The following is a 10518-nucleotide window of genomic DNA, read 5'->3' on the forward strand; positions in this document are numbered from 1 at the left end:
ATTCTGAGACTTCTGCCATCTTATATGCAGCATACAGCTCTCTAGTCACACAAACCTTATGCTCCATTAATATTAAACTTACATACAGTTCCCTGAACATACCAAGCTGTTTCACGATTTCCATTCACGCTATTAAGCACCTTGATGCCTTTGCCTCTCTGCTCCCTCTGCCTGGCACATCCGTGTCGTATGACACACTCAAGCCGCTAGATCACTGCCTCCTTGAAGCCTTTCACCACCCTGTCACGCAGGACTGAGCGCTCCTCGTGCTCTGTGTCACCACTACAGATACCTCGATTAGTTTACCAAAATCAGTCATTCACGTATCCTGTGGCTCACAGGAGCTCTGGTTGCATAGTGCCCAAGGCATCTGACTGTTAACCAGAAGGATGGAAGTTCAAACCCACCAGCCACTCTATGGAAGGAAGACTGGACAATCTTCCGTAAAGATTTACCACCTTGGAAACCCAATGGGGATCACTATGAGTCGGAATCGACTTGATGGCAGTGAGTGCTTCTCCCAAGCTGAAACTCTTAAAGGCCAGGCATTTTAGCCATCATTCCATTCATATATTTAATAAATATTTTCCATTACACAGTACAGTGTTCATGAGCTCAAAAAACAATCCTGGACCTATCACTTTTGTGACCCCTGTTAATCTACACAATCTTCTCTGTACTATCATTTCCTCATCTGTAACAGAACTGCTGAGGATTAAATTAGATAATGCAGGCTAAGCTTTATGCCCAGGGCCTGGCACAGACTAAAGATGAGAAACCATCAGTTATAAATACTAACATTACTATCGTAGGCATCGTGCTAGATGCTAGCTTTGTAAATGTCAACAGAAAAGAAAGTTTCCTATTCAGTATGTCCTTACTATAACCAAACCCACTGCCATCCATTCTGACTCATAGCGACCATGTAGGGCAGAGTAGAATTGCCCCACAGTTTCCAAGGCTGTAATCCTCACAGCCAATGTGTCCATTCAGTTCACTGAAGGCTTCCTCCTTTTTTCCCGCTGACCCACCACTTGACGCAACGGCTACAACAAGGGACTCAAGCACAGCAATGGTTGTGAGGATGGTGCAGGACCAGGCAGTGTTTCGTTCTGTTTGTGCCAATTTGATGGCATCTAACGACAATCATCTTTATGGTTCAAATTACGAAACTTGAGGTTAGCACCTGAGCATGTAACCGCTGCGCAAGCAGGGCTCATTATTTACCATAGAGTTAACTCTAAATCTCAGGTTGCTTTGTAGAGGAAAAGAAAGGTCCCATTTCCATAAGTAAATTCCATACACAAGATGCGACTTTAACACCATCCATCATTAACTATTACAAAAATCTAGTAGTATTAAAAAGGGAAAACATGCTTTGTTTAAGGTTGGAGTTAAGTACCTATTACAGTAAATTTTCATGGATGAACAAAAAAAAAATGACATAGTTTGAAAGTTACCATTTACCCAAGGTGACTATTTATATAGCATGTAATTATAAAAGAAATATGGGAATAATGAAAGTGATATTTATCTTTCATCTTCATAAGAAAATGAACAGGAAAATTTTCCAGGAAAAGGAAACTGACCACAGACTACAGGAAGAAATGAGTCTACTGATAGAGATCGGAATGCTTTATTACAAGAAATACCTTTCCTCTGACCCAGTTAACAATTGGGCGGAGCTTTACTGCGTAAGAGTTCTTCCCAGCCCCTTGTACACTAGGGAATAAATATGGTTATATGTAAAACAGAACAAAAATGGGGTAGGGATACATTTAAACGTTTGGGGAAAAGAAGGGAATGACGATTCAAACAGAAACACAGGCTTGGTTTGCTTTTATAAATTAGTTGCTTTGTATTACTTATATAAGCAATATAAAAGAAAAAGCAGCTTTTTACAATCTAATAAAAAGTGTTAGAAATTTGTGGCAAATTTTGGTCTTAATAATTATAAGGCAATGTTTTTGTATTAGAAAATAATAAATTCCTCTTATAGCTCTAAATTAAAATATACAATTATTTAATAATCCTATCATATTATGAATTTAAGTTTGGATTTCACCTTAATTGATTATAATCCATAAGCAGTATAAAATGGCATTTATTTGTGTACCTTAGCAGGAAATAAAGGTAATGTAATAATAGCTTTCATTTTTAAAAATTAACTTCAAATACATTTCTATCAAACTGAAGAGGACACCTTCATAGCCAGAGAAATGCAATTTAACTAAAATTTTTAACAAGTTATTAAAATAAAATGTATACTATAACTTAAAATGAATTTTGAACAAGTTCCAAATATACTTATTATTAAATATAAAGATGTTAGCTCTCTGGTACATAATAAAATATTTACAACTAATAAAAAGCAGATCATAGAATATACATCATCTGTGTATAAAAATAAGTATAATATTTTACAGTCCAGACAAGGGATCTCTTTTAAGTCAGACTTTATCCATGTAATTTATTATAAACCCCTCTCCAAGCATCCGTGGAACACATGCACGCATGGAAAAAATCTAATAGAAATGTTGATTTAAAGCTCATACTGCCTTCTCAGGGCCTGCAAATCTTCTAAAGTAAACTGGTTACTTGATGTGTTTAAAAGGTCATCAAATAGCTGTTCAATTTGTTCCTTTTGGCCCTTGCTAATTAATGTCAACATCATCTAAAAGAAGGAGAAAATTTATATTAGCATAAATAATTAACATTTTAAAGTTACAGCATCCTAAAAAAAAAAAATCAATCAATCCCTATTAATAAAATACTTTGCCACTTACCTTAAACCTTTCTGCTTTACTCAGATATAAAAGATGCTGATAGACCAATGAGGGATCTTTATCAGTAAGACAATGTTTCAGAGACTGAATGAGGAGGAGGAATGTGTCCCCTTCGAGTTTGTTACTCAACAATGCTGGCAAATCTTTCGGTTCAGTGACGGCTAAAAGCTCTGCACAAGCTTCTTTATCATTCCTACTATTTATAGCGTTTATAACTTGACCAAATTCATAGGCATTATTAGGCTTGCAGATGTGTAGTTTTTCACAGGGTTCTGGTGGCCCACTGCTTCCATTTCCCTTTTCAGAAGCGAGGCAGTCAATGGAGACCTTGGGCGAGGTTATTCCAGTCACCTCTGCACTGCCTTCACTCACCTTCATGGGAAAAACATCACACAGTGACACCGAGCAACATTCACCACCACACCGCAAGTCACATTCCTCAAAAGGGAAATTTAATACACAAGATATATCATATTTTGGCCAAGTTCTTAGCAGAAAATCTACAATTTGTAATAAATCATGAACTCTATAATTTTTACATAAATGTTAGGGTATAGTATAAGAATCTAATTTAAAAATGTGCTCTTTTTTTAAAAAAATTAGATATTAAAAATATGACAATAAAATTTTACTTTTATAATTTTCCATGAATAAAGCTATTGTATGAAATAAAAAAGATCTATACAACTATCCTTTTCATGATCCATTTTACATTTACTGATTTCTTCACATTCAGCAGAGAAGGGGGGTTTATATTTCCCAGTTAGAACAGTTTTCTCCCTCCCTGCTCAGAGAGAAAACACTCTCTAGTGAATCTCTTGACATATAGCCTCATATTCTTAGTGGAAATGTCAAGCTTTAAATGGGATGATACTGGCATTCATGAATTCATGAGTTCTCATTCTAAAGTAACAGCAAAGTAAACAGCTACAGCATGAGACATACGAGTTATCTGAAATCACATAAATAGGTTTGTTTCTGAGACAGACCACAGTCTCTGATGAGCCCACTATTTCAGAACGCGAAAAAGCTCTGAGGTGATCTGGAAAATGTCCATGGGATTATGGCTGGCAAGGCCACTGAAAAAGACCAGATTCTCAAGGTCAACCCTGAAGCAAAGCTCATGGGCCACAGGCTTGCACATCAATCTGGAGTAGAAGCAACAGTCACAGGCAAGATGGTGGGTGGGGAGGGTATGGCACAGACAGGAAGAATTTCAGTAATGTGGAAACTCCAAATACCAGGCGTGGGCCCAAGCTGAGAAATACATTGGCTAATTATCAATGAAGAGAGCTCTGGTGGCGTAATGTCTATGGCATGTGACTGCTAACCATAAGGCTGGCAGTTCAAACCCACGAGCCACTCCTCAGAAAGAAGTTTAGACAATCTACTTCCATAGTGATTCTGCCTCGGAAACCCAAGGAGGGGTCACTATGAGTTGGCTCCGACTTGAAGGCAATGAGAATTATCACTGACGAGGGAAGTTTTGTCTTTATAATTGGTCACAACTTTTTCATTCATCATCGGAATGAAAACACAAAGTTAAAATTTTTTTGTAGAACTCACAAGATTGTGATCTTAGAATCTAGTGTAAGATAGCCGAAAAGTGTACTTTCAAAGGTAATCAAATACAAATACCTCCTCAATGTCAATTTTCCTTCTCTCCTTTTCTTTGTTGAATGATGCTGTGTTGCCCTTAATATTAAGGCATCTGGTTACCTCTTCCAGTTCCATCTTTGCCTCAACAATACTTGGGTCTAATAGGAGAACTTTATTGAGATCATTTAAACTTTTCTGATAATTCTGAAAGTAGACAGAGAAAATAATCATCATGACTAAATGAGAAATGGCATAGACTACCTTGTGGAAATGGAAGGTGAGCTGAGTCATGTGACAAGAATGCAACGCATCCCCATCATCACCACTGTTATAAACGCAGGCCTCCAGAGCAAGTGTGGAGCCAACACATTATAACCCATGACTCAGTGAACATCCACTCTAGAAGAAAAAGCACAGAATCACTTTTCTTCCCCCCCTAAGACCCCCCAAAATCATATATTGTTTGAAACAGGATAAAGTCAACATTTATCCTTTCATTGAAGAGTCAAGCACTAGTGAGGTTAGGAGAAAGAAGGGGACACCAAGATTAATGAGACACGGCTAATGAATCTGGTGGCAGACAAATCCCACAAAAGCACAGTCTGCTGTGACAGGTCTTCCTCTAGAACTACAGACTACAGTTGTATTTTGGTTAAACCAAAAATGATCTGGTGAGGTGACGCAGAACCCGAATGATGTGTCAACTCTCCAAGTATTCCTGACACATCAATAACATGCACTGGAGGCTGTACCACAGATAGGCCGGTGGCCATGGGACATTCCTGAGAGACCAGCTGTAACTCCACAGCCCCTCTCCCTCGCCCCAGCAACATACCAGAGTAAGAGTGACATGCTAAAGGCATAACCTTGAACCCATTCTAATTTATAAAAATAAAGGTAAATTATTTACAAACTATAGTTAATTATGTACGATTAGTAACAAATCTCCACATTCCGCAGTGTCACAATGGCACAGTGAGAACCTGCCAGAAAAAAAAATGGCATTGTATTTACATCTTAAGTGTTCTAGGCAGGGAAACATGTGAAAGGCAAGGGAGTGGTGCAGTAGGGCATGTTGAGGAAGTAATAACAGCTAACCCTTACTGTTCTATGCATTTTATAAGGGGATCTGGTGGCATTTGGATGCTAACCGGATGATTAGCATCTAGGCAGGGAAACATGTGAAAGGCAAGGGAGTGGTGCAGTAGGGCATGTTGAAGTAATAACAGCTAACCCTTACTGTTCTACGCATTTTATAAGGGGATCTGGTGGCATTTGGATGCTAACCAGATGATTAGCAGTTCAAACTTACCAGCCACTCTGTGGAACGAAGATGGGGCAGTCTACTTCCATAAAGATTTACTGCCTTGGAAACTCAATGGGAGTTGCTATGAGTTGGAGTCAACTCCATGGCAGCAAGTTTGGTTTTATATTTTGGGGGGGGGGGGGAACCACAAGCCCAAAAAAACCGTTTAATGAATTACTTTCTTTTTTAAAAAAAAATTTTTTTTAATTGTGATTTGGGTGAAAGTTTACAGAGCAAATTCACTTTCCATACAGCAATTCACATACAATTTGTCTCATAACATTGACTGCACTTCCCACAATGTAACAGCACCCTTCCCACTTCCTCCCCATAGTTACCTCTTCCCTGTGTCCTTCCCTCCCATGCACTCCTGCCCCCCAAGCTGTCTCCCTGTGCATATATAGCCCTTTTACTCTCCCATGATTGATCTTTCCAAGGAGTGTATCTACCTAATGTAAGTGTTCAGCTAATATGCCTGTCTTTGGAGTGGGTTCAATTCCAGACCTGAAGGGCAACCAGGGGCCATAGTCTCAGTGGTTCCATCAGGTTCTATCAGACCAGTAAACCTGGTCCTTTTTAACAATTCTGAGTTCTGTTCCACATTGTTCTCCAACTCCATCCAGGATCTCCTACAGAGACCCCTCTCCAAGTGGCTGACAGTGCCAGCTGGGCACCATCTAGTTCTTCTGGTCTCATAGTCATATAGGCTGAAGATCGCATGGTGTACCAGTCATGTGGACTAATTATTTCCAGGTGTCTTTGATTTTCTTCATTCTTCTTTGCTCTGGACAAGGAGAGACCCACTGTTGCATCTAGATGGCCACTTGCAAGCTTTTAAGATCCCAGTTGCCACTCGCCAAAGTAGGATGTGGAACAATGTTTTGTGTAGTATGTTATGCCAATTGAGCTTGATGTCCCCTGTGACTATGGTCCCAAGCCCACAGGTTCAACTACTTGTTCCCTACAAGTAGCTGGTTGTGGCCAGAAAGTGACTACAACCTTCTTGTCAGCTCTGCTATATACCTAGAAATTCTTACAGAACATACAAATACACTTGTAGAAACACTGTCTGCCAACCCTATCATGGGCACACTCTCCCTCTACCTAGACATACCTGGTTGTTCAGCCTGTCCATCCATATATCAATGTTTGCCATCACTGACAACGCAGTACTGTATGTGCAAAAGCATTCATCTTTATTGTCTATACTTCCCATACACCTCTCTATGGCTTCCTCATCCTCAATGCCACCGTGTTGATCACTCACATTTGGTACATTACTGCCCAAATCAATACTTGTCTCTACCTGTCTAACAGTGTTCCCTCCCCTCCCCTCTCACCCCTGGTAACCAAGAAAGAAAATTTCCTTCCATATATAAACCTTTCCTTGACTTTACAATAACAGACTAATACAATATTTGTCTTTCTGTGATTTGACTTATTTCACTCAGCATAATGTTCATCCACATTGTGCGGTGTTTTGTAGATTCTATGTTACTCTTTATGGTTGCATAGTATTCCATTGTGTGTATGTACCCCAGTTTGATTACCCATTCCTCTGTTGATGGGCATCTAGGTTGTTTCCATCTTTTTGCTATAGTAAACAGTTCTGCAATGAACATGGGTATGCATATATCTGTTCTTGTCCTTACTCCCACTTCTTTTTTTTTTTTTTTCCTTACTCTCACTTCTTTAGGATATATACCTAGTAACAGAATGGCTGGGTCAAATGGTTTTTTCTAGTGTGAACTTTTTAAGGAATTGCCATGCTGCTTTCCACAGTGGTTGCATCATTTTATAGTCCCACCAGCAGTGTATGAGAGTCCCAATCTCTCTGCATCCTCACTAGCATTTGTTATTTTCTGTCTTGCTGAACTTTGCTACTAGTGCTAGGGCAAGATGGTGTCTCGTTGTTTTGATTTGCATCTCTCTAATGGCTAATGATCATGAGCATTTCTTCACATTTTTGTTGGTCGCTTAAATATCTTCTTTGGTTAAGTGCCTATTCATGTCTTCTGCTCATTTTCTAATTGGATTATTTGTCTTTTTGTTATTGAGGTGTTGGAGTTTTCTATAAATTCTAGAGATGAGTCCCTTGTCAAATATGTTATTGCTGAATATTTTTTCCCAATCTGTAGATTCTCTTTTGGAGAAGTCTTTGGAAACACATAAAAATTTAATTTTTAGAAGGTCCCGTTCATCTATCTTCTGCTGTTTGTGCATTTTTGGTTATGCTTGATAATCTATTTATGTCATATATTAGGGCCCCTAAATCTGCCCCAAGTTTTTCCTTGAGGAACTTTACAGTTTTAAGTTCCACATTTAAGTCTTTGATCCATCTGGAGTTAGTTTCTGTGTATGGTATGAGGTACAGATCTTGTTTTATTTTTCTGCAAATGGATATCCAGTTTTGCCAGCATCATTTGTTCCTTTAACGAATTATTTTTACCATCTCCATTTTAAAATGGGACACTAAGGAAACTTATACATGTGAGAGCTGGAAGGAATAAGGAAGACCAGAGAAGAATCAATGCCTTTGAGCTGTGGTGTTGGCGAAGAATGCTGAAAGTACCATGGACTGTTAAAAGAACTAACAGGTCTGTCCTGGAGGAAGTACAACCAGAATGCTCCTTGGAGGCGAGAACAGCCAGACTTCGTCTCACATACTTTGGTCATGTTGTCATAAGGGACCATTCCCTGGAGAAGGATGTTATGCTTGGTAAGGTGGAAGGTCGACAAAAGAGGGGAAGGCCCTCAACGAGATGGACTGACACGGTGGCAGCAGCGATGGGCTCAAGTATAGCAAGAATCATGGAGCTGGCTCAGGACTGGGCGGTGTTTCGTTCTGCTGTGCATAGTGTCGCTATGAGTCGGAGACAACTCGACAACACCTAACAAGAACAACAACTAAGGAAACTGAGGCATACAGAGGTTATCTTTGGGATGATCAAGGCAGTGATGACCAGAAGGTCAGTGATAGTGGTGTGGAGCTCAAGTAAGCAGCCTGAAAGGAGAGATTTGTGAGCTGAAGCGTTGGGAAGTCTGACCCTAGAAGAGGATTGGATTTCTTCATTCGTTCAAGAGAAGTCCCTCCCACAGAACTATCTTTGGTTGGAGGAGACAGAAGACAACTGGTAACATAGTTTGATAAGTGTTGAAACAGAGGTAAGTGTGAAGAGGGGGGAGGGAAGTGGGAAGGGTGTAACTGGCATCAAGCAAGGGGGCAGGGTAAGAGGAGGTGGTCCAGCCTGTCAGACCTCAGAGAGTGGTTAGACTCATTAACTAAGCAAATATTCACTGAACATAGCCCTGTGCTAGGAGCTGGGAATAAAACAAAAACCAAACTCATTGCCATCTAATCAACTCTGACACTTAGTAACCCTACAGGACAGGGTGGACTGCCCCATAGGGTTTCCAAGACTGTAATCTTTATGGAAGCAGGCTGCTGTATCTTTCTCCTGCAAGTGGCTGGTGAGTTTGAACCGTCGACCCTTTGGTAAGCAACAAAGCACTTAACCACTGTGCCACCAGGGCTAACTGGGAATAGCATGGCAAAAAAGACAGATGTGGTCTCTGTCCTCATGGAAGCTTATATCTATAGTGGGAAGATGACAAGATAAATAAACAATGAATAAATCACGTATAGACTGACGTTAGTACAATTAAGAAAACCAAAGACTGAGATGGACGCTAATGAGGGGGAAAGAGTCTCCTTTTGATACAGGTGTCAGAGACAACAAGAACTGAAGAGAAATCAGCCATGTGGAAGCCAGGGAAGAAGAGGGCTTCTACACTGAGAAATGTATGCATCTGGCAAAAAGGAGAACATTAAAAGTTGCTAACAGCCTCACCTGTCTGTCAGTTGGTAGTACTATCTATGGTGGCTTACCTGTGGCTGTGCTGCTGGAAGCTATGGAAATTACAGAACACTTAATTGTGCTCATGCAGAACTTGTACACAGACCAAGAGGCAGTTGTTTGAACAGAATGAGGAGATACTGTGTGGCTTAAAATCGGGAAAGGTATACATTAGGTGTATCATTTCACTGTACTTATTCAATCTGTATGCTGAGCCCACTACAATCCAAGAAGTTGGACTATATATGAAGAAGAACACAGCATCAGGATTGGAGGAAAACAACTTGCAATATGCAGATGACACAACCTTGCTTGCTGAAAGTGAAAAGAATTTGAAGCACTTACTGATGAAGATCAAAGATTATAGCTTTCAGTATGCATTATACCTCAACTAAAGAAAACCAAAATACTCACAACTGGACCAATAAGCAGTATCACGCTAAATGAAGAAAATACTGACATTGTTAAAGATTTCATTTTTACTTGGGTCCACAATTCATGCTGATGGAAGGAGCAATCAAGAAATCAAATGACATATTACATTGGGCAAATCTACTACAAAGACCTCTTTAAAGTATTAAAAAGCAAAGAAGTCACTTTGACGACTAAGATGCATCTAATCCAAGCCATGGTATTTTCTATCACTTCATACGCATGTAAAAGCTGGACAATGACTAAGGAACACCAAAGGAGAACTGATGTGTTTGAATTATGGTGTTGGCAAAGAATACTGAATACACACTATGGACTGCAAGAAGAATGAACAGGGGGAGGGGGGGCAAGATGGCAGACTAGGCAGAAGGATTGCACAGAACCTCTTCAACAAAGAAAAGGGAAACCAATTAACACAGACACAGAAGATAATCATGGACCCCTAAGCCTTGAAGGAAAGGATGCAGAATTGGACTAAACCCCAACTAGCAGAAGAATTTGCGTGAAAATACCAAAAAAAAGGAGACCTACGGAGCTG

At 39.8% G+C, this 10518-nt stretch overlaps 1 protein-coding gene across 1 annotated transcript in view; it reads right to left on the bottom strand.

The window, feature by feature from the left end:
* Nucleotides 1–2542: 2542 nt before the first annotated feature.
* Nucleotides 2543–10518, bottom strand: part of SPAG1 (sperm associated antigen 1) — an 87840-nt gene continuing 79864 nt past the window's right edge. The window contains exons 17-19 of the mRNA XM_007934830.1: nt 4425–4589; nt 2787–3158; nt 2543–2674 (exon numbers count right to left, since the gene is read on the bottom strand). Coding sequence (XP_007933021.1) covers nt 2543–2674; nt 2787–3158; nt 4425–4589 — 669 coding nt within the window. The remainder of the gene's footprint in view (nt 2675–2786; nt 3159–4424; nt 4590–10518) is intronic.

This window comes from Orycteropus afer, unplaced genomic scaffold (assembly GCF_000298275.1).
Source record: "Orycteropus afer afer isolate SDZICR_OR568_19922 unplaced genomic scaffold, OryAfe1.0 scaffold00021, whole genome shotgun sequence".
Classification (NCBI taxonomy): Eukaryota; Metazoa; Chordata; class Mammalia; order Tubulidentata; family Orycteropodidae; genus Orycteropus; species Orycteropus afer.